Source organism: Crocodylus siamensis, chromosome 11 (assembly GCF_052110815.1).
Source record: "Crocodylus siamensis isolate JL-2025a chromosome 11, ASM5211081v1, whole genome shotgun sequence".
NCBI classification, from domain to species: domain Eukaryota; kingdom Metazoa; phylum Chordata; order Crocodylia; family Crocodylidae; genus Crocodylus; species Crocodylus siamensis.
Genome location: NC_143405.1, coordinates 47,787,341 through 47,810,820, shown reverse-complemented (window position 1 = coordinate 47,810,820; position 23,480 = coordinate 47,787,341). Strand labels below are relative to the sequence as shown.

The 23,480-nt window shown below is 43.1% G+C and overlaps 1 protein-coding gene across 2 annotated transcripts in view; it reads left to right on the top strand.

Annotated features, from left to right (window-relative positions):
• EEFSEC (eukaryotic elongation factor, selenocysteine-tRNA specific) overlaps positions 1 to 23,480 on the top strand; it is a 196,191-nt gene that overhangs the window by 117,863 nt on the left and 54,848 nt on the right. For both annotated transcript variants that reach the window (XM_090022508.1, XM_090022509.1), the window contains exon 6: positions 11,048 to 11,204. In XM_090022508.1, the coding sequence (XP_089878634.1) occupies positions 11,048 to 11,204 (157 nt within the window). The remainder of the gene's footprint in view (positions 1 to 11,047; positions 11,205 to 23,480) is intronic.

Sequence of the window (23,480 nt, the reverse complement as noted above, 5' to 3'; positions counted from 1 at the left end):
TTGGAGGATGCTCATAAATCAGTAATTCTGTGTTGGAAATAGAAGGTAGAGGATTTTTTCCCCCCTCACTTGCAAAGGAGAACTACACCTCTTCCTGTTTCAGACTTGTTTAGACAGAATAAACATGTACCTCACCGGAGATTTGTTGCCTAGAGTAGCCATAATATCACGCGCTATAGGATGAGAGTGGACTTGCCTTCCTTAAACAGACTCTCAATCTGCTGAATGGTTATACAGATGTAGCTAAACAAGCAAGATGCCATGAGGTAAACTAGGTTGCAAATTTATAGCAAATTGGTTATTCCCAAGTGCGCACTCTTACATCAAGGTGAACGCAGTGTGGTTGAGAGGATGAGCTACCTTGCATTTACTGCAGGGTGAAAACAAGCAGATGCTGGCTGTAGATTTCTACCCTATCTTACTTCATGGTAGCTTTGTAGGTAAAAATTCAGAAGAAGAGTTCATTTTCTTTAGTGTTCATTTCCTATACTCTCTGAGCTTGATCTTGACTGTGCATGTCCTTTAGACTTGCTGCATTGACTTCTTGCAGCCCTGCCTTCAACATTTGTAGTAGTGGAAGATCCCAGGGTTATCTGAGTCTGTGCCAGGCTTGCACTGGACTGATTTACAGCTAGTGGCCTTCATTAGCATGTTCATGTTGCTGGGGGCCTAGGGCATCATCTAGGTAGCATAGTCAGCCTCCGGAAGCCCCTGGTTGCTTCACAGCTTTTTCTGGATGTTTGAGTGTGGATGTGTTGAAAAACATTCCCAACTCAAGCATTGTGCCTGTGGGCCTTAAGAATGAAAGTGGAGCAGAAGATAAAAGTATTGTCAGAACTCCACCAAAAATGCGGAGTCTCTTGTTGGGGGTCTGGTTGGAAGAGAAGCATGCCATTTCCTAACAGCTCCCCCCTGCAAAGCAGTAGTGATACAAAGCAGCCACACCGGAGCCCACACAACATATTCTAATTTTCTGAGTAGACAAAAAGGATGCAGACATGTCCTTAAAATGAGACGTGAGTTTCTGAAAGGTTCCTTCATTCATCCCTCATTTAGCATCTCCTCCTGGCTTTTCCAAGGAGAGACTGTCAGATGTTGTAGAGATGGGTAACTAGTACAAAGCCTGGGAAAAGGTCAAAAGATGTATGCACCCACCGTTCACTGATCACTGACATGGTATAATATATGAGATGACAAAGTGTCTTCTATAAGGAATTTGTGTCCTTGACCTGATGTTTTAAAACTAAAACATCAAGCAAATAGCAGCGTTCTAATTTAAACTTTGTGATTATTGTTTCATACAAAGTGCCTCATGTAATGTAATTGCCAGTGGCTATTTCAAGTTTTACAGTACTTTAGCTACTTGTTTCTACAGGCAGCCTGCTGATGTACAAAGAAATGAATGTAAAGGAAGAAGAATGAACTTATGTGCGAGTGAATAGGGGAAACAGTTACTGCTGCTCACTCAGACCTGATGTTCAGGGTACTGGAATATTTGACTTTGTTTGGAGATGCCATTGGGTAGTATGGAAAGCAGGTACTGGAGTATTTTGGTTTAGGATGAATGGAATATGGTAAGAGAGTACACTCACATGATACCATTTTCAGTGATATCTGTTCTGGATCTCTTCTCCTCACCACCAGAACGAGCAATTCCTGGAGTCCTGTCAATGCATTGGACATAGAGGATTGTTGTCCTGGTGACTTGCTAGTGACCAGAAGCGAATGATAAATCCGTGATCATCCACAGTATTCTATATGGGATCAGAGCACTAATCCCCATCAAGGATTTTCTTCTTTTAGAATTATGAATTATCTGCTGAATTATTTGAATTACCTTATGAATTATCTTTTGCTTGCAAGCAGTGGTGCTGCCAGGATGGATAAAAAGCAAAATCTTTGGGGATACCTGCTTTCAAGCAAGTTATATTTGTAATTAAGAATCTATCATGCAGCTAATTCCCATCATGCAGTATTTTTCTATTGCAGTGTAGTTGACCAATTGGTTCATAGGCCAATGAGCGCATCAGTCTAGCAGTGACGCTTTCAGGAGACTAAATCTAGGTGACTAATATGGCATGAAGGTTGGGTACAAACAGAGCGAGTTACAAGAACAAACTGTATAGTGATCACTGTGGGTGGGTGATATCTGCAGGCTTTGGCAATGACCTGAGCCATCTGCAGAACCTTGTGTGACTCTTCTTGGAGAAACTGGTGGATGTCACTCCATCCAGTGTAAACATGTAGACGCCACAATTAATGTTTCAGCTGCTTTGAAGTCTGAACATGAGTTTGTTTGGTTCTGCTTGGTTGCTAGTGGTATGCTAAATACAGTAATAATGCAGAGGTAAAGCCAATCAAGTGAATAAAAGTGCAGGGTTTGTTCTTTGAGTGAAATGTACAGGAAAGTAGACATAGACATCTAAAAGGCGCTCTTACTTATTGGCTTTTTTTCTGGTTTTGGACAGGAGAGTAGAGGTAACGTACATTGAAAGTCCATGTCTGATCAATGCCAAGGAAGAAAACGATGGCAGTGATCCCGAGTGACACATACAGAACATGGATTCACACAGTCTTGCCAAAATTGTCATAAAATGTTTAGCAGTCCAGGCACAACATCTGCTCACATTCTTTTAGGAAAACTGATATTGTATGCGCTTAATAGAGATGACAGAAATTACTGACTCCAGATGACTGGGCAATAGAATTACTCAAGGTTTGAGTAACACCTACAGTTGGCTTTTATATTATTAAATTTTAAATACGGGCATACTTTTGCATCTTCCAAGTGTATAGGCAGCTGGTTTTGATTTTTCTGAGGTTGTGTAAGAGTCATCTACGAGGCTAATTGGTTTGTCAGCAAAACAACCATTGCACCATTTTATTTGTGTGAAAGAAAAACAATTATTTAGGTTGCAAAATCAAGCACTTGAAATGCCAGATTTACAGTTGTCGGTGCAACATTTAACTCCACTTGTCTGGGCCTCCATCACGTTCACTTAATACAACAGGGGTTCTGTGATCTTGTGAGCACTGTCACGGGGCATGTTCAGTGAACTAGAATTAAGGTTGTGTTGGTGATCTGAAAGAACAAGGCTTATTTATTCTGGAGAACAGAAGAGTGAAGTGAGTATTTGATTTCAGTCTTCACATACCCAAAGGGAGATTCATAAAGAGGATGGAGATAGACTTTCCTCTGTGGCTGTAGGGGACAGGACTGGGAACAATGGCCTCACGCTGCAACAGAGGTATGTTGGGTTGGAGATTAGAAAGGACTTTCTGAGGGTGGCCAGGCTTTGGAGCAGGCTACTAGAGAAGGTGCAGAATCTCCATCCTCAGACATTTTTAATAGCAGGTTAGACGGATGCTTGACTTGAGATGGTTGAGTCAGGGATGATCCTGCCTTGAGCAGGGGGCTGGACTAGACCTCATGAGGTCCAACCCTGCTTTCCCAGGATGTCACGTTTCTTAGTGTCTGAACACACAATCCTTTCTTCCCTAAAATCATGACAGGGTACAAGGGCACTGCAAGGGGTAACTATATCCTAAGTTTCCCCTCTTGACCAAGTGCACAAAGGAAGAAATATTAAGTTTCTGTTTGGAAGGCAGTGGTCTATGAAGACTGGGCTCCAAACTAAAAGCTTTTGGCATGAGGTGAATCCCAAGCTGAGAGCTTTATTTCCTTTTTTGCTTCGGTAAACTTATTTTTGTGTCCTTTTTCAAAATGTTCACTTCTGAGGAAAAGACCTTGCTGAGTCATTGCCCCTTTTTACTGAGTCTTTCCAGTTCATAATAACAAATCAAAAATCAGAACCGTTGTCTTGAGGCAAAAACATAGGCCCCGGAGCTGGCAAAATGGAAGGATGTATTTCACCCACCCCATCCTATGACCAGTGCAGGAATGATTTCCTGCAGTTTCTGTGTGTGTTGATGTTTTAAAAGGGAAAAGGATGGGGATCTGGAGCATCATTTCCATCCCCTCTGAGACAGAGGCTTGGGAAGATGCTCTGAATTTTTTTTCTAGACAAACCTGACTTACTAAACGAGATTAAATGGTGTATAAAGCAAGCTTCCTATAAAATAGCAAATGTACTGTAATGAGAACTCTGTCTGCTTTTAGTGTCCCTTACGTACTGTTTTGTTTCTCCTTTCTCTTTTCACCTGTCATGATCCATTCTCTTAATATCTCAGTAGTCTGTCTTCAGTCTTGCTCTGTAACTCTCAGACTCATTTTCTGTTTCTTCATGTTTAACCTTTATTTTCCCCCCATTTATTTCTACTTTAAAGCTTCATTATCTCAGGCTAAATCAGAAAAGAAAATACCTTTCTCCTTCTCTGTGTTTAACCTCAGTGTTTTCACTTTCTCGTTCCCATCTTTTCCTCCCATTATCCTCATTTCTCCTTCCAGTTCCCTTTGTTCTTTCTGCAGTTCTTTCTGTCCAGCACCCCACATTTCTTTGGGTGGAGTAACAGCATGGCTTGTTTCTGTCCTCCAAGCGTGCCTAAAGAGAGTTCTTGAGGTTTGTGGTTTTAAGGTTTAATGTTTTAAGGTTACAGTGAATTTGTTCGTGTCACCCTAAAATAGAGGGTGATTCGACAGGCTTGACAGTATAGTTGCTAATGTAATTCCCCTCTTGAGAGGAGTCCTGCAATTATTTTTCCTTGGAGTTACGCGATAGGTTTGCAGTGAATGCCAGCACACACATTAGTCCCACTGTTGCAAACATAATACCGTAATGTAAGTGTTATTCAAATCAAGGGGATTTCGGGTTTTTGGTTTACTGTTGATGTCTCAGTATTAGAGAAAGCGTGTGTGTGTGTGTGTGTTTGTGAGGCACGCATACTTCACCTATGGCAATAAAGTATGTTTACTTTTTTCCTGCAAACACAAAAGCCAGATGGGAGGGGATATTTCATAAAACCGAAGCTATTGTGTCCTCTTGGTCTAAGCCATAAAACAAGAGTAACACAGACATTCCCTTTGAACTCAAAATCCCTTTCTAAGCTGCTGCTCTAACCTAAGTGAGAGAGGCAGAATACACCAGCCAGAAACGTTTCTGTTCTGGTTCCCCCCACCTTTTTTTTTTTTTTTTCCTTTTCTTTTCCTTTTTTTAAAGTCCTTAAGTGAGTTTGATGCTGCACTTCTGCCCATAAATTTAAAAAAATATTATCGTAATGTAGGTCAGTGAACTGAAACGCCACTGTACACCATGGGGGATTAAAGTTGGAGGGGCACCCCTCTCCAACTCCCACTAGGTCATATGACAATATAAACAAGAAATGCAAGGAGCCTTCAGCTTTTTCGTACCCTAATCCTTTGTTTATGCAGCACTTAAACTGACTTTTGGGGTCGTCTCTGTCTGGCATTAAAGCCCTAAAGCTTTTTGAAGTTTCCCTGAAGTTAATAAAATTAGTCTGCCCTCATTGGTAGGCCCCTTGCTGCTGCTTCAGAACAGGCTACATATCTCTTACTGTCTTTGTGTCATTTGGCTTTTTAAGTTAATAATATTTTTTAACAAAAAAAGAGAGAAGTAGCAAGATCTCCCAAAAGGCTATTCAGCTAATAGGCAAAGTGATTGCCATAGTAGATGTTCTGAGAACTCGAAGGGGATTAACGTGAAGTCCAGTGATTGGAGCTAAATTGCTGGTAAAGTAATTGGAAGTGTTGAGTTTCAGTGGGAGAGAACATGCACTTCTGTAGTTTCTTAAACGGAAAAGCAAGCTAAAGTGAAGACTTAATTTTTTTTTATTGTTTACAAAAAATATTCAAGTTTAGAAAAAAGACTGCTCCTTTCTCCAAATGCACATATTTTACTGCACAGACCGATCAGCTGTCTTTTCACGCTCTCTCTCGAGGGCATCTTCTTTTAAGTCCGTCTTCTTCAAGGATAAATGGATAGAAGGTTGGTTTCTCGTGATCTCAGTCTAATGGTTAGTGTGACGGACTAAACTGGGGCATTAGGGTTCTAGTCCAAACTCTGCCACTTGATCCCAGCTATACCTAAATTACCATGTTTGTAAAATGAGGATATGACTTCCCTGTTGTGCAGACATGTTGTGGTACTCACTTTTATAAAGTGCTTTTGGGAACATCTGATGAAAGATTGGCTGTCTGCCAAGTTTTCTGCCAAGTTTTATTGATAACCAGAAGAGTGGCAGTTTTATTACAAAATATTGCTCAGCTCTTTAAAGGGCATACCGATAGAGTCCTTTCCCTACAATGCTTTTGGTCTCACAATCCAAACTTGCAAACTTATCTTTTCTCAAATGCTAGCAAGAAGTCTAGATTTACTTTTAAAGGATAAGTATATTTCATGAAAATTGCCTTTAAATGAGTGCTGAGCACTGAAAATGGTGAGTGATTCTTTCTGGTATACATATATAGGTTATCACTGAGTTCACTCAAACAGAACCTGTACGTGGTGCATCTAACACTTGTTCCGAGACCGACATTACTCGGAGTTGCTCTGACAGCCTTGCCAGTGAGGCAAAACTGAACCAAGCTAACATAATGTTCACATGATAATTCAGTTAATTAAATTAAAGATATCTTTGAACCACTCAGCACAATTCAGTCATCAAGTGTTTAAAAGCAGTCTTTCCTTTCTCTTTGAAGGCAACTACAGGTGGTATATGGAGGCCTCCATATCTGGGCATGAGACAGATTTTCTGTATTCAAAATCCAAGACTGTGAAGCAACTAGAGACCTTAATTATGATCACCAGGGTGGATAAAAATCAATGATTTTTGAATATATATATATATATATATATATATATATATATATATAAGAAATCAGACATTTTTATTTAAAGCAGATTTTTTTTTATTTAATTGTATCTCTTATTTTTTAAGATGCTTTAAAAAATAAACCCATATAGATTTCATAGACGTTAGGGCTCGGGAGATCATCGAGTCCAGCCCCCTGCCCAAAGGGCAGGAAGTCAGCTGGGGTCATAGGATCCCAGCAAGATAAGCATCCAATTTACTCTTGAAGGTGTTCAATGTAGGTGCTTGAACCACCTCCGACGGCAGGCTGTTCCAGACCTTGGGGGCTTGGACAGTAAAGAAATTCTTCCTTATGTCCAGCCTGAAACGGTCTTGCAGGAGTTTGTGACCGTTCGACCTCGTCATCCCTTGATGCGCTCTGGTGAACAGACGTTCCCCCAGATCCTGGTGGTCACCCCTGATAAACTTATAGGTGGCCATCAGATCACCCCTGAGCCTGTGCTTTGCCAGGCTAAAGAGTCCCATGGCTCTCAGCCTGTCATCGTAAGATCTGTTTTCCTGACCTCTGATCATGCGCGTGGCTCTCCTCTGGACTCTCTCCAGCTTCTCCACATCCTTTTTGAATTGTGGAGCCCAAAACTGGACGCAGTACTCCAGCTGCAGCCTCACCAAGGCTGAGTACAAGGGGAGAATGACGTCCCGGGATTTGCTCGAGAAGCATCTATGGATGCACGCCAGCATTTTGGTTGCTTTACTAGCCGCAGTATCGCATTACAGGCTCATGTTCATCTTGTGGTCAATGATGACCCCCAAGTCTCTTTCTTCAGTAGTGCTAACCAACGTATATAAAGATAGTTTTAATTTAAGATATGTTAAAGCTCAAAGGATATCATCATGGAATAGGGATTATAACTTCTAATTATATACTACTTGAGACAATACAGTCATGTAACCTTTTTAGAAAAGTTGTATAAATAGGTCACAACAGGCCATGGACTGTATTAGGGCCTCAATCTTATGGAGTTCCCAGAGGCTTCTCTATAGATTAGTAGATTAAAGAAAACCACGATACCCAATGGGACTTAGTGCTCAGTCTAGAAGAGCCCTTTAAGCATCTCTGTGATGCTTAGTTTCAGTTCTCAAACTGTAGGTTTGTGTCTCCAGAGATCACATCCTTTTTAACAGCAGTATATGGAGATGAGATAACAGATCTGATTACGTACCCATTAGCCTTATTGTCTGTGCAAGTTTGTGTACACAAAATCAAGCCTTTACCTCTGTTTAAAGTACAACGTTTCAAGAAGTTAAATGTATAGAGGATTGGTGGGGATGGAGTAGATCTGGGCAAGGAGTCGTCTGGAGATAGATGCAAGGAGGGAGGGGCAGTAGAAACAAAAAAGAAACATTTTGAGCACAATATTCCAGAAGTCTTGAGGGATACATTTCTGAGTATAACTTCTCCATTGATTTGAAATCTAGTGAGGGAATGAAATTGTAGAAGGGAAAACCTATAAAGGCAGCAGGTTTGCAAGCCGTAAGAGAGATCAAAGATGAGAAGAAATATAGAAGAAAGTGAAAAAGCCCCAAGCTAATAACATATGGTTGCAACATTCATTTGATGTCCTCCTAATACAACGTGGCAAAAATAGCCCCCAAATATTCATGATTAATCTACTGAATTGGAGGTAGTTTACCTCCCAATGACTTCACAAGTATCTGCTTCAATTAGCTTTGGTGAATGAAATAACCAAATCATAATTCAATTTTCTGATATAGCTGAAAAATTAACTTGAAAAAATATCAAAATAAATCACTCCTTTAAAATGTATAGTGTGTAACTTCTAAAAATGAAACCTACAGCTATCTCTGAGTTGTGAAAAATATGTATTAAGGTTATATTAAACAACAAGAATGCATTCTTTGTAGAAAACAATGATTAAATCGAGGCTTACTGACCAGTGATTTAAATCATGATTAAGTCATGCTTTAAATCTATTTGATTTAAATAAAATCCACCCTGATGATCACCTTTGAATGAACCTTTTTAACTAATATTTTACTACACTACTGTGATCCAGTGCTTTTATATTCCATTTCAGACTGAGGGTTACAGTAGTGAAGAATTGTGGATTTTTTCCCTGGGGCTGGAAATTATTTTGATCTTGCTGAGGTTTGAACAATTGCAGACTTAGTTTGTGGAGTATTAAGAAACATTAAGAATTAAAATAGAGAGATGCGTATTAACCTCTGCCCCCCATTGGAAAAAAAAACAAGAAAAAGAACATGGAAGCTTATGATCTCTCAGTAGTCTCTGAGTATGTCCATGTCCATGGAAGAGAAGTCTCTAGGAAACAATCAGTTTGCAAATAATGGGCCATCAAGAAGACGGGGCGCCTAAGGTGGGGGTACGTCGAGTGCCTTACCATCCATCTTACGTGGGGCCCCTCCCCTCAACTCGCCTGCTACGATTTGGTGTTAATGAATGAAAGGAGGGGTTCAGTGGAGATCCTCTTCCTGGGGACCCCAGGGACAGTGGTACTCACAGTCTTGATGCGCTGTTCCGTGGGGCTCTGCCTCCCCTACACCCTGCCCACTCACCAACTGATGGTGCAGCCTGTGTGGTTCTGCTGCATCCTGTAGACCCCTCTCTCCAGGGGACGAACATTGGCCTGGGTACTGGTGCACTAGCTCGGCTGTCATGACAGCGCTTTAGCTTTGAGTGCTGGTGAGTGAGATACTCGCTTGCTGGCATCTTCCTTGCCGCCTCTGGGTGGGATGCCTCTAATGGTCTGCCGTAATGTAGGCAGCTAGACAGAGAGAAAGCAAGGGGGTGAACTGGCTTCTCTCTGTCTGCCTTGCCCAGAGACTTTGCTCCGCCAGCTCTAGATGCCGGCATTGAGCCGGCTGCAACTCTCCTGTTTCTGCACTGGAGCCTCACCACACCTGGTGTGCTCCACGCCAGCATGCTCCCTCTCTCTCCCCCTGCTGGGTTCCAGTGGGGCTTTTAAATCTTCCCGCGGCAGCGGCTCTGGCCGCCATGATTGGTTTAGCTCTTCCCCGCCCTGGGAACAGCTGATTAAACAGCCGGCATAACACCAGCTTGTGCAGTCGTGGCCGTGGCTCCTGCCCCGGCTGTGCTCCCAGAGGTAAGTTTCCACGGTGGGGGGTCTGTTTGTGGGGCTTGGGTCTGTGGGGTCTGTCCCATCCCCTTTAAAAGCCTGTGGAGGCTTCTTGCCACCACAACCATAATGCAGGGGATCATTAAATTATGAACAGAGAGAGCATCCAGAATAAGTTGAGTCCTTCAAGCTATGTTTTTTATGTAGATCTGATCTCTCTCTGAAACACCCAGTTGGAATGAAATTACTTTTAAGGTTCAGTGAAGAAATAGTTGCTGAATCTAGTTGAGTTTCTGTAGCAATGAAGAAACAAAGCAGTACTCTCTTTATTTCTTCCCACAACCAAAGGCACTTGTTAATGCAGCGAGGTACAGTAACACAAGGGGTTAGCAGCATACAAAGATATTCACACCTTGGGGATTAGGCTCACTTGGCTGCACCTTGTGCTTTGTAATGCCTTAGGGAGGGTTGTTTATCTTACCTTGCCCACCAAGCTTGCTGCCTCTCGTGCCTGATCGCTTAATTAAGAATCCAGCCTTCGAATGGTTCTTCCCACTGTGTTATAGACCTTGAAATTAAAAATTCTGTACAGCAGTTCTGAGAGTTTTGGTTTAACAAATCTGTGTGCATGTTGAGAAGAATTTTTAACGGGTAACTGAGTAATTCTATCCACCTGTTTGATTGAAACCCCAGTGGGGTGAGTGCAGAATTGATGCTGAGAAAGTAGAGTCTCTGTCTAAGTGATAATGTTTTCTGGTGCGTAGGGTAAGTGATGGAATAAATGCTTTTATTTCTGGGTTCTCTTTCACCTTTCATGGAGAGATTTCAATGCTTTTAACAGTTTATAAGTAATTAATCCTCAGAGTACGTTTCTGAGGGGCATGTGGGTATTCTCCCTGTTTTATAACAGGGAGTCTGAAGCACAGATATATTAAATGATTTACTCAAATTCCTTTGCACTTTTAGGTTAAAACTAGGATTAGAACTCAGCAGGTCCTGGTAACGAGTCCTCAGCTTGCTTGGAATATGTAGTAATACATAGTGTTATAGATGAGAATATGCAACTTGTAAGCCAAATGGCCTTCCCAGATTCATGCTGATGTAAGTTTTTTGTAGTGCACCAAACCACAGCATGTTTTATCTATGTTCTTTTTCCTTGTCAAACAAGCTAGACTCACATGTGTGCCTTTCTTTTGCAGGTGATAGATGATTACAGTGTGATCGGTCGTTCGCTGTTTAAAAAGGAAACCAACATCCAGATTTTTGTGGGACTGAAAGTCAAGCTATCTACAGGAGAGGATGGCATAATAGAGGGTGGCTTTGGGCAGAGTGGTAAATTTAAAATCCGAATCCCAGGTAAGCACTCATCTTTTTAGTCCGTCCTGGTGTATGTAAAGCATAGAGGATCTCTCAGTAATGCAGAGGCAAACTTTACCTGTAGTTTTCACAAATACAACCAATTACTAGGGGTGCACGAACAGAGTTTTTGGGGGCCGATACTGATAGCCAATATTTAAGGAGGCATATTGGCTGATACTGATCTGATACAGCTACCATCAGGTGGTAAGTCCAGTATGGTGGGAGAGGCATGGCGGGGCAGATCAATTCTCCCCATGGTGAGGGAGGGGACAGGGGCAGGTGCTGGCGCTACCCAGCTGGGGAGGGGAGTGGGATGGGGGGAGGGGGTGGGCGTGAGCCAATGGATCTTCACGACGCAGGGTGGGCGGCAGCTGCAGTATGGAGCTGGAGCTGGAGCTGGTGCTGCGCCGGGGCTGTTCTCAGTGGGGGCTGGGCTCGGAGTGGGCTCCAGCAGTGCAGGGAGGAGGCTGCAGCCATCCCAGATTTTGCCACTGCTCTGTTCTCAGCCCTGCGCTGCCACCCGGCACAGCCCCAGCTGAACACCCCACCTCCACCAAAGTGCTGGGAAAAGCCAGGGCTGCACCAGGCAGCAGCACAAGGCTGGGTGTGGAGCTGCAGCAAACTTTTAGGGTGGCTGCAGCCTCCTCCCAGCACCACTGGAGTGCTCTCTGAGCCCAGCCCTCAGCAAGAAAAGCCCCACTCATCACCGGCTCTGGCTTTGGCTCCACCCCATAGCTGCAGCCTGCCTCACACCACGCAGATCTTGGGGTTGACGCCCCCTTGCCCCTGTCCTCCTGGGGTGCAAGCAGCCCCCACCCCACCAGCCGTGGTTCCGGCCTGTGCCTCCCCACCCTGCCCTGGCTGGGCAGAGCCTACCCCTCCCTCACGGCAGGGGGCATTGATCTACCCCCCGCACCTGTTCCCTTCCCTCTCCAACTTACCAGTTCGAGGTAGCTCTCCATGCTGCTGGTTCTACTCTGTGCTGCGCTGCGGCTGCATGCAGCATGGGCATTTATCAGCCAAGTTATTGGCCCCATCGGGCCAATATCCGATATAGACTATTTTCTTTATAACGGTACCGATTTGATATTGGACCAATCCATCAGTGCACCACTACCAGCTATTGCATACTGGGTTTGTTAATTGATTAGAGTTTTTTCACCCCAGTGGATTGTACCTCCTGTAATTAAGTGTGGGTGGCTATTACATAATAGACCCCTATGGGGTACAATAACGAAATGCATGTTTTAAAATCCCTTCCACTATGTTGTCCATGGAAGGCCTGCTATATTTTGGGTGGGTTTTTTGGAGACCTCTTCTTGCTATAGCTATGCAGTTTTCAAGGTCAGTGAAATGGAATTAAAACAAAGATGCATTCATTTTTACTTATAGCTATGCATACCTTTCTTTCACTTCGCTCCACACGCTATTGTTGTGTTGTAGTACTACTGCTGTAATTCCTACCCTTATGACCCTCTACGTTGAAACAGGAACTGCAAGCATTTTGATGACTTGATTGTACGGATCTTGAATTTCACTGGATCATCTGTAACTGCTGTTGTATCTTCTGGTTTTGTTGCATTATATGGCTCAATAGTTTTTGTCTTTGGTGAATCATAGCAAAAATTTCCCTGCCTTCTTAATTAGTAGGACTTTGGCTAGTGGGAAGTATGCTTTATTACTGTTTATTTAACATTAGCATTGTTCTTTTTCTCCTTTCATTGGGTAATACTAGATTCTTAGCACAATGACAGACATTGTTATGGGTCAGAATGACAATAATAAATTTTGCATTTAAAATAAAAACAAGAATAGTACTTTACATTTCTATTACCTTCAACTGAAAGATCAAATTGAAGGTGAAGACATTACCAGTAATACTTCTCCCAGTGAAGTAGGTATTCTTACCTCTGTAATACAAATGGGGAAACTCAGGCAGGAAATGAAGTAATTTTGCACCAAGACATTGCAAGTGATTGACAGTTGTTGCAGGAGAAAAAAAAGTAGTCTCTTGACTCCCGAGTCCCTTACTCAAAATTATTCAGCATCCTATTCTACATATGGTAAGACAGGGGTGGGCAATTATTTTGGCTGGAGGGCAGATTAATGAGTTTCAGTAAGCTGTTAAGGGCTGCAAGGGTAGCCCCGCCCCTTGACAGGTAGGTACCCTGCTTCCTAGTTGCCATATTGGGCTTGGAAGTCCCGCCCCTAACCCCTGAACTTTGCCACCAGAAATCCTTCCCCTTGTCCTCAGCAGTACTCCTTTTGTGAGGGGAGAGGGTTTGCCATCTTGGGACAGGAAAAAATCCAGTCATATACTAGAAGTCAAACATCTGCTATAACATATTCTAATTTTATTTCAAAAAATATTTTTATCTTGATTTGTGTTTGTGTAGTGTGTATAGAGGTAAATTCATAATAGGTTAAATAGTCCTACTCTTGTATATTGTGTATGGGTGGGGGTTGGGGGGGCGAGGGTGTGTTTATGGTGGGGTGTGAGAAAGTGTGGCTGTGTGGGGGGGTGTAGGGTATGTTGAGGGTGTGGGTGTGTGTACATGTGGGAGGGTTGGGGGGAGGTGGACGGTGTCAGTGTGTGTGGGGTTTGTGGGGTGTGAGGCAGGGTGGGGGGTGTAGGGACCCCCCCACATGCCCTGCCCAGCTGATGGTAGCTGTAGCAGGCAGTGGGCCCTTGGGGTGCTCATAGCTCACGCAGGCACAGCCACTCTGTGACGCACAGCTCCAGCCAGTTCCAGGACCTGCATGTGGTGGCAAGGAGGGGAGCCAGGCTGGCGCGCCAATGTTACACAGGGCTCATGTGCAACATGCCACTGTTGGGGAAGCCCCGCACGATGGAGCCGGCTGTCTTTCCCGCTTCGTGCCACCAGAGCTCACGGGACTCTGCTGGAAGTGACACTGCTTCCCAGCAGAGCCCCATGAGCTGCATGTGGAGGCAGGGAGCAGGGAAGGCAGGTGGCTCCATTGTGCAGGCCTTTCCCTGGGTGGGGCATGAGTTCCCAGAGCTGCATGCAAGTCCCATGCAATAGAGGTGGTCTGGTCTGACTCTGCTCTTTGCTGCCCAGCTGCAGCTTCCCTATCTGGTGCCCAGAGCAAGCGCTGCAGCAGGCACAAAGAGGAGCTGTTGGAGGCCAGGGAAGCCAAGAAGTTCCCCCGGCAGCTGCAGCAATGGCAGCAGAGGCCTCTCCTGGAAGCTGTGCATGCTGGCTGAGGCCAGAGCCGGGACCCTCCCACGCAGGAGGGTGGGAATGAAGAGTGCGGGCTGGGTTGGGTACAATTAATTGTTGGGCACCTATTGGCCAGATGAAGCTGCCTGGTGGGCCGAATCCAGCCGGTGGGCCATATTTTGCCTGCCCCTGTACTAAGGCCTTGTTCAGTGTAGCTGCTGTTAGTTTAGCTCATGAGGGGCTCTTTCCTTTGGCTCCCCTGATAAAGTGGGTGATTAGACAAAAAAGGTTCCCAATTTGTTCTAGCTGTGGAAATATATTGAACGTGGACACCATTTATGTTTAGCCAGCAGATGGCCTATTATACGGATGAGGCTGGGACTACAGGTGGCAGGCACAGTAGACTTTAAAAACTTATTGACCATGGGGGCCAATGCATTTATTTTTCCCTTTTCTGGATCTGAAACACTACTTGAAGCAAATAATCTCAGTGCTGACAAAAATAGTTCACTCTTCATAGGAGATGAAAGAACATGTGAAGGGATTTTGTGGTTAAGAGCTCTGGATGAAAAGCAGAGTAAAATATTCTTGAAAAATACTTCTCCTATGCCTGGCTCAGACAACCTGCTTTTGGATGAGAAGAATGAGTCCAGTACTTGACCTCCTTGGTGAAAAGGCTGATGGTGTTGGGAACTTGGTGACTGTTTATCATGGAACAAGTGTTGATTATTTATATTAATGTTGTGCTTCCCAACACTCAGTGTGGACTGGAGATCACTGACAGGCTGTGTGGGAACAGAAGACTGTCCCTGCCCCAAAGTATTTATGATCTAAAAAAGGCAATCGAACAATGGTGGTTACTTTTTTGGTCAAATTCGTATGAAAGAACTGGGTCCCCTGTGGAACAGGATGAGAGCCTAGATGTCCCCTCTGCCCTCTTTTAGGAGATTAGCAACTGGACCTCTGATGGGCTAGCCTTTTCTCCCCGCTTCTGTAGCCAGATTGGAAGGGTAGGAATTTTATGGTGTATTAACAAAGTTCTCAGTTCTGAACATAGGAAGAAATAATCTCTACTCCAAGGTGCTCACAGTCTAATCTTGCTGACATCATCTGATCAGTCTACAGTGTAGAGAAACCTCTCTGTTACTTCCATTGTGGCTGTGTGGGCAGATCACATTAGGCTTTAGTATCTTTGTAAAAGAACACAGAATAGTTACTTGCTTTTTCTTCAGCTTTGTGACCCAAAAGAGCAAGGCAAACTTTTAAGATCTGGAAAAAAAAAACCATGTTTATTAGAAAATAAATGCAAGATTTGATGCTTTTACATAACTCTGGTCCTTTAAGAGTTACTAAGATTTCTGCATGGGGGGAGGGCTAATGGATATGATGCTGTTTAAGTCAACTACAGTTCACATTCCATTGTTAGGTCAGTGTTTCTTTTTTAATGTGTCTGCATCCTGTTTGTGGGTTTTTTTAAGGGTTTTTTTTAATTTTTATTAAATTTAACAGGTCAGAGTCTTCTTTCCTCTCCCCCACAACTTCTAGCCTTGTTTCCCTTGTATATATTCTTACATATATTCTATCCCCTGTAGATGCCTTCCATGAAGATATAGTTTTAACCTTTTTGAACTACTTTAGTTTTTTGAGGATTCTTTAACAATGACATCTGGAGAGACAAATCAGCAAATTGAAAACTGCTTCAACATGATGTGTATAACAGATTATTTCAAGCCAATTTGAACTTCAAGAACGTATATATTAGTTAGGTAGTTAATTGTATGACAGTTTGGGGGTAGTTTTTGTTGTTTTCAAGGATACATTTTTAAACAGCTCTACTGTAGGGTTAAAGATTGAGAGAGGTGGGGTAGTTAGGGTTTACTAGATTGACTCTATACGTAAGATGTGGGACATCTTGGAACTGGGAGAAGTAGGGTGCATCTTCTATTTCTGAGTCTGCCACTGCATGTGTGAAATGGTGGCCCAGACACTGCCCTTCTTTGTGCCTCAGTTTCCCCCCCCCTCTGTAAAATGGAAATAATAATCACCTACTAGGATCTATGGATTAATATTGTTATACAAGTACAGAGGATTGATTTTTCTTCCTCTAGGTAAGACTCCACTTAGAGTACGATATGTAATTTTGAGTTTCTCTGTCCCAGAAAGATGTGAGCAAACTGGAAGGCATTCAGAAAAGTGCATCAAAAAATGATTAAGAAGTTGGAAGGATTGATTTACAAGGCAAAGAAGATTAAAAGAGATGCATGTAACTTGGCTAAACAATATTTAAGTGGGAGGCACAATTACCTACAAGTATTTGAAGAGCATAATGGCGAAGATTCATTTCTAGTGGTGCAAGGAACCAGGGCTAAATGTAATTGTTTGAAATGGAGCAAGGGAAAATGTAGTTAGACTCTCAGGGAAGGTACTTTGCAAGGATTTATTAGACTGTGGAATCACCTCTGCAGATGAAGACATTCTATTTCTGGTTTACTCCTATGTTTCATAGTTTCATAGTTTGTAGGGCTGAAAGGGACCTGAGCAGATCATCAAGTTGGACCCCCTGCCATGGCAAGACAGAGCACTGGGTCAAACGACCTGAGCAAGGTGTTGTCTAGCCTTGTCCTAAAGATCCCCAGGGTGGGAGCCAGCACCACTTCGCTTGTAAGTTGGTTCCAGATCCTGGCCACCCTGATGTGAAATAGTACCTCCTGATGTCTAATCTGAATTTACCCTCTGCCAGCTTGTGACTGTTATTTCTAGTCACTCCTGGCAGTGCTCAGGGGAACAAGGACTTCCCCAATGCCTGCTGGTCCCCCCCTGACTAGTTTGTAATAGGCCATTAGATGCCCCCTCAGCCTTCTCTTGTGGAGGCTGAACAGGTTCAGGTCCCATAGCCTCTCCTCGTAGGGCCTGCCCTGCTGTCCCCTGATCATGTGGGTGGTCCTCCTCTGGACCTTCTCCATGTTGTCCACATCCCTCTTGAAGTGCGGCGCCCAGAACTGGATGCAGTACTCCAGCTGCGGCCTCACCATAGTCGCTTAGAGGGGGAGGATCACCTCCCTGGACCTGCTTGAGATGCGTCTGTGAATGCATGACAAGGTGTGGTTGGCTTTTCTGACTGCATCCCCACACTGCTGGCCCATGTTCATCATGGCATCGATGATGACTCCAAGATCCTTTTCTTCCCCTGCACTGATGAGAAGGGAGTTCCCCAGCCTGTAGGTATGGTGCTGGTCTTCCTCCCCAGGTGCAGCACCTTGCACTTGTCAGTGTTGAATCCCATCCTATTCTTGTCTGCCCACCCCTGTAACCTGTTTAGGTCCTATTGCAGCCTATTCCTTCCTTCTAATGTGCCCACGTCCCCCCACATCTTAGTGTCATCAGCAAATTGGAACAGGGTGCTTTTTACCCCCTTGTCCAAGTCACTGATGAAGATGTTGAACAGTGCAGGCCCGAGGACCAAGCCCTGGGGGACCCCACTGCCCACGTCCCTCCAGGTCGAAAGTGACCCGTCCACCACCACTCTCTGGGTATGGCCCTCCAGCCAGTTGGCGACTCATTTGACTGTGTAGGTGTCGACACCACAGTCTCCCAGTTTTTTAATGAGAATGGGGTGAGAGACAGTGTAGAAGGCCTTCCTAAACTCCAGAAAGACTATGTCCACTGCTACCCCTGCATCTAAGGATTTGGTGACCTGGTCATAGAAGGCTACCAGTTTGGTCTGACAGGACCTGCCACTAATGAACCTGTGTTGGTTGCCCCTAAGCATAATCTCCCCTGCTGGCCCCTCGTGGATATGTGCCAGGATAATTCTCTCAAACAATTTACCCAGGATCGAGCTAAGACTAACTGGCTTATAGTTCCCCGGGTCCTCCTCCTTCCCTTTTTTGAATATGGGAACCACGTTGGCCCTCTTCCAGTCCTCTGGCAGAACAGACCAAATAGTTGCACGTGCCTCTGAAAGGGAAAAAAAACCCAACAGTGTTGTGGGACATAGGGAAAAGATCTTTCTTTTTTTCTCGCTGATTTTGCTTATTATATCAAAGCAATTTTTCCTCCCAGTTGACAAACTAACCCTCCCTCCACCTGTAGACTATATGTGAAGGCATCTTGAGGGGAAAAAAAAGATGCACTTGCTGACGGATTTGTTATTTTGCAGGATGGATTGTGCAGGAAGTAAATATGGTTCTTTAACAGTAGGTGATGTTGTGGAGCTTGTTAGTGAACAGTCATGTTTCCAGACTGTTGTCCTGTATGTCATGCAAGTATTTAAAAGCTGTGGCAGATATGGTGCTTTTCTGTAAGATACACTCTGTAAGGTTCTCAAGAGTAAACCAAAAACTGAAATTTTCCCCAAAGTATTTTGTAGGACAGGAAGTGTGTGTGAATTTGTACTGAAGAGTGTTTTCTTAAGAAGGTGACACATGGCAGCTGTTCTGACAGGGGACAGAAATGCTACACTATATTTAGGGAAAGGTAATAAAGAAAGTAAAAAAAAAATACTATATCCTTTTTAAACCCAAGATCAAATGTAGGGAAGTTCCAAATATATAGTAGAGTGTCTTAGTCTAACAAAATGCCCTCAAATCTTTAATGGCCTTGTGGTCCTTTTCTCTGGTGATTTCAACAGTGCGCATAGCACCAATAAGCAACTTGAAGGAAAGTTCCTGTGAACCACTTCATTAACTCTTTTCAGCATTGTGACTTTTCCTTGGAGGTCTCTCATCTAAGTAGATAGTTTGAGAACTCCTGACCTGAGTTGGCATGGCTCAGCTCATGCATCAATAGATTTGCTGTCAATGTGTGCATGCTATCAGTTCTGGAAATGATTGTAGTGCATTTAACAGTCGTAAAATTGGTGGCTCTTTTAATCTAATTTGCACACTCTTACTATCTCAGTCATGTTCATTCTTGTTTCTCTGACTCAGCCTTAATCAGCTGGTTGTTAGGCAAGGATTTGTCTTTTCTGTTGCACTGAGGCATGTTTGACTGCAGTTTTTTTCCTTCTTTTTTTGAGCTCACTACAGTAGAAATTGCTCTACATGAGCATAGTTGAAAAGCTACGTTCTTTTTCACTATGAAAGAAGCAGTGCATGTCCAACAAATTCATGACAGTTCAACACGCTCCTCCGAGTCAGGTGCATTTGAATATATGAAATGCCTACTTTTCATAGGAAGACACAAATGAGCAAATGGAAATCCAGTCCTTTCCCATTTGTATTGTACCAATCCAGGGTGTTGTGTTACCCTTTTCTAAGCTGGAGACAGAAACAGAGTAGCTTGGGAGTATGCCCTGTTTCACAGGTGCACCTTTCTTTTATCTTTTCTTTTCTAAGAGATAGTACTACCACATTTCAAGCAGGGTTTAACCATCACAGGTGATGATGAAATTATAGGTTTAACTTGCATCCACTTTGTGGTGTGCTGGCCTGTGCACACCCTTTAACTGAGAGGACAAAACTTGCTCATAGAAGAAATTGATAAACTAAACAGTAGCAAATCACCAGGACCTGATGGCATTATCTTAGGTTCCTGAAGAAGCCAAGTTAAAGATGGCTGAATTCCTATTGCAGATGGTCAATTTCTGGTTTAGAAATTGGCTTAAAAAGACTGAGTATAAATGGCCAGTTTTTGGGATGGAAAGAATTAAACAGACTGGTGCTGTTTAACATACTCACAAATTATCTGTAAAAGGGGGTGAGCAGCAAGGTGGCCAGATTTGAAAATGACACCATTATTCAAAGTGGTAAAGACCAGGGTGGACTGTGAGAACTTCAGCAGGATCTGGCACGACTGAGCAAATAGGCAACTAAATGGTAGATGAAATTCCACGTAGATAAGTATAAAGTGATGCATATGGGCAAAAATAGACCAAACTATACCCACACTATGATGGGCTCTACGTTAGTTGTTACCACACAGGGAAAATATGTGGGCGTCATTGTGGACAGTTAGCTAAAAACATCAGCTCAGTTCTCAGCAGCCATCAAAAAGATAAAGAAAATGTTAGGAATGATTAAGAAGGGAACTGTAAACAAAACAAAGTATCATTATGCCCCTTATGTAAATTCATGGCACATCCACATCTTAAATAATGTTTCTAGTTTTGGTCTCCACATCTCAAAAAGGATATAGAAGAACTAGAGAAAGTACAGAGAAGAGCAACAAGGATAATTAATGGTATGGAGAGGCTGTCATATGAGGAGAGACTAAGTAGGCTAGGCCTATTCAGTTTAGAAAAGAGATACTTGAGGAAAAACATAAGGGTTTACAAAATACTAAATGGCGATGAGAAAGTGAATAGGGATTTAGTATTTACTACCTTTCTGAATACAAGAACTTGGGGTCACAAAATTAAACTAATAGGTAGTAATTTTAAAACTAACAAAAGGAAGTTCTTTTTCATGCCGGGTGTTATTGAAGTGTGGCACTCATTGCCACAAGGTGCTGTGGAAGCCGACAGTTTAGCCAGATTCAAAAAAAGGAATGGACGCATTCTTACAGGAAAGGTGCATCAGTAGCTATTGAGCATGGGAGTCAGAGGTACAGCCTCTAAATCAGAATTTCATAGATCCCAAGTCCTGGAGGCTGCAAATGGGAGAGCAACAATGGAAAAAACCCTGGTCATACCCTTTTCATGATCCCTTTTTTAGCACCCACTCTGCCACTTTGTCCCGGGAAGATGGTCTGACCCAGTAAATGGCAGTTCTTATGTTTTTAGAGTGTTGTATGGGAAACTGCTGTATTAGGCTGTGGAAGAATGGTAAGGCCTAGCTGTTGCTCTTTGTCTAGACATCAGAGACCTTATGTCTGTAAAACTAGATGTTGCAGGAGTCTTAATACCGATTTGTCCTTGTCTCTTGTACCAGAAGAATTCCATCTTCCCACTATGGAACTTCTGCTCCCATCTCTGACACCAAATGTACCATATATCTCATTCATTTCATGGACCTCATGTTGAGTTAGAAAATACCCTCTAATGGAGTAAGTCACTGATGCGAGTGAGAACTATGGCTGAGCAACCCTGTTCTATGTAATTTCATTTCCACTTAAATAATGTGGGTTTGAAAATTGGACTCAGATCAGTTGTTTGGCATTCTGCCTTAGGAGACGAGGGGAAGGGAGCGAGCAGTTGTAGAATCCTAGATGGACTGGAGTTATGCAAAGGTAGAAAAATACTAATGGAAAAATAGGCTATGAACCGTACACATTGTTCCAAGATCCCAAGAGTAAACCTAGCTCTGCTTACTTGAACAATCCTGAACTGCCTTTCAGAAATCTCCCCACTCCTGCACACCATTATATAGCTGGCACCTGTGGACTGTTTGCAATCCGTTGTATTGGTGATTAGGTAATTTTTAAACAACTAGCTTTGAAATATTAGCTTTTGATAATAGATGGCAAGGGTGTCATTATAATCCACAGGGCAGAAAGATCAGCCTCTGACGACATTAGCAGGAGTGGAGTTTCCTACATCAGGCTAAGAACATATACAGTGTGTAAAGAGTCACTTACCAGTCCACACTCAGTTTTCATGGGGATCCTGCCACTTAAAATCCTGTAGTTGTGTTGTAGTAAAATAGGATAATCTTCCCCTCTTAGGCCAAATGGTATTATAGGCACTCTTTATGTCCATGCCTTCCCATTCTGGCTGCCCTTTATTAATAGAAAATAAAAAAGTGCTGGCTGTGAGGGCCCAGTGAATTGCCATCCCTGTCAGTATCAGGTGAGGCTGAGTAGGATTTTAGTTGAAAGGAGAACACAAAAGCCCAAGGGCAAAGAAAATGTGTGTAGTTGCATTTTACTTAAAAGCTGGAGATTAGCTCTGCTTATTCTTTCACAGTTTCTCTTCCCTAACCCTCTAAAACAAACAAAACCTAAAATCCTTAAGGGGTACTTCAAGCATAAATCTCCTTCTTTCCTCTTTGTGGAAGTTGGCTAATGTAGTATGGACAGAGGCTGGGAGAGGATTGTTGCCAGGGAAGCATCACTTCCCTTTATGATCCTCTCTTGAGCGGATTAGACTGTGTAGCAATATAAAAGTCATGTTGACCATGTAGGAGCTGGAAGTCTGGATTGCATTTATATGGAGAAGTTGCCCACAAGGATTCTAGCCTACCTTGTAATAGTTGGTACCTCTTAAGCCTAAACTGACCTTTGCACAGCCAAATATCTCCGGATATTGGAGACCTGTTCTTACCTGAGCCAAAGCCAAGATTTATGCACATTTCTCTTGATTGAACACAGAAGTTGATTAACTGTTAATTTATTAACTGATGCTCCTTCCTTTGGGGGAGGATGTCGGATGATCTTGCCTCTCGAAAGTGATGGCTGAAGTGCAGTAGCCTCTTTCTGAACTTAGAGCAGTGATTCTCAAGTCTGTGGTGCTATGAGATCTTTTAAGAGTGCCCCGCAGTGCTGTGCAATATTAGCACTATTCACTTTGTAAGCACCTAAAGGATTCACAAGATAAACCCAAAGATTGCAAATAGGAATCCAGAGCATCAGAAACAGTCTGACCTGTTGTGGTTTTTCTGCTTCCTCTGCGACAGAGGAATTGTTCTATTATTTTTTCATAGTCAAAAAGCAACTGCTAGCAAAGACCTGGCATTTTTTAAGGGTACCTCGAGTCTAAGAAGGAGTGCCTTGAGTCTAAAAAGTTTGAGAACTGCTGACCTAGAGCCTGGAAGAGAAATGCATTGATTTTTTTTGTTAAAGAACTTGATAGGCAGCCAGGTGATCAGTGCAAGCTGAAGTGCATAGCCAGGCTTTGGGAGACACCAGGTCTACTATTCCAGTATCAGATTGTCATTAGAACATGCATTTAAAACCCTGCTGTTATATGAATGACTCAAAACTGAGAGTGGAAATGTATGGTACCTGGTGACATATATGATTTACTGAATGCTTGTCTGTGCTTCTGAACAAAGGGCTAACACCTGAGCTCCTTTTTAGACTCTCTGACAAGGTCACAGGTAAACTATTGGGGTATGAGTTCTGCCAGGCTGGCTGCTCTTCCTTCAAATGGAGATGCATGTTTTTGAATATGTATAAGGAATCAAATGAAACCAGCCCCTTTTTATTTCTGCAT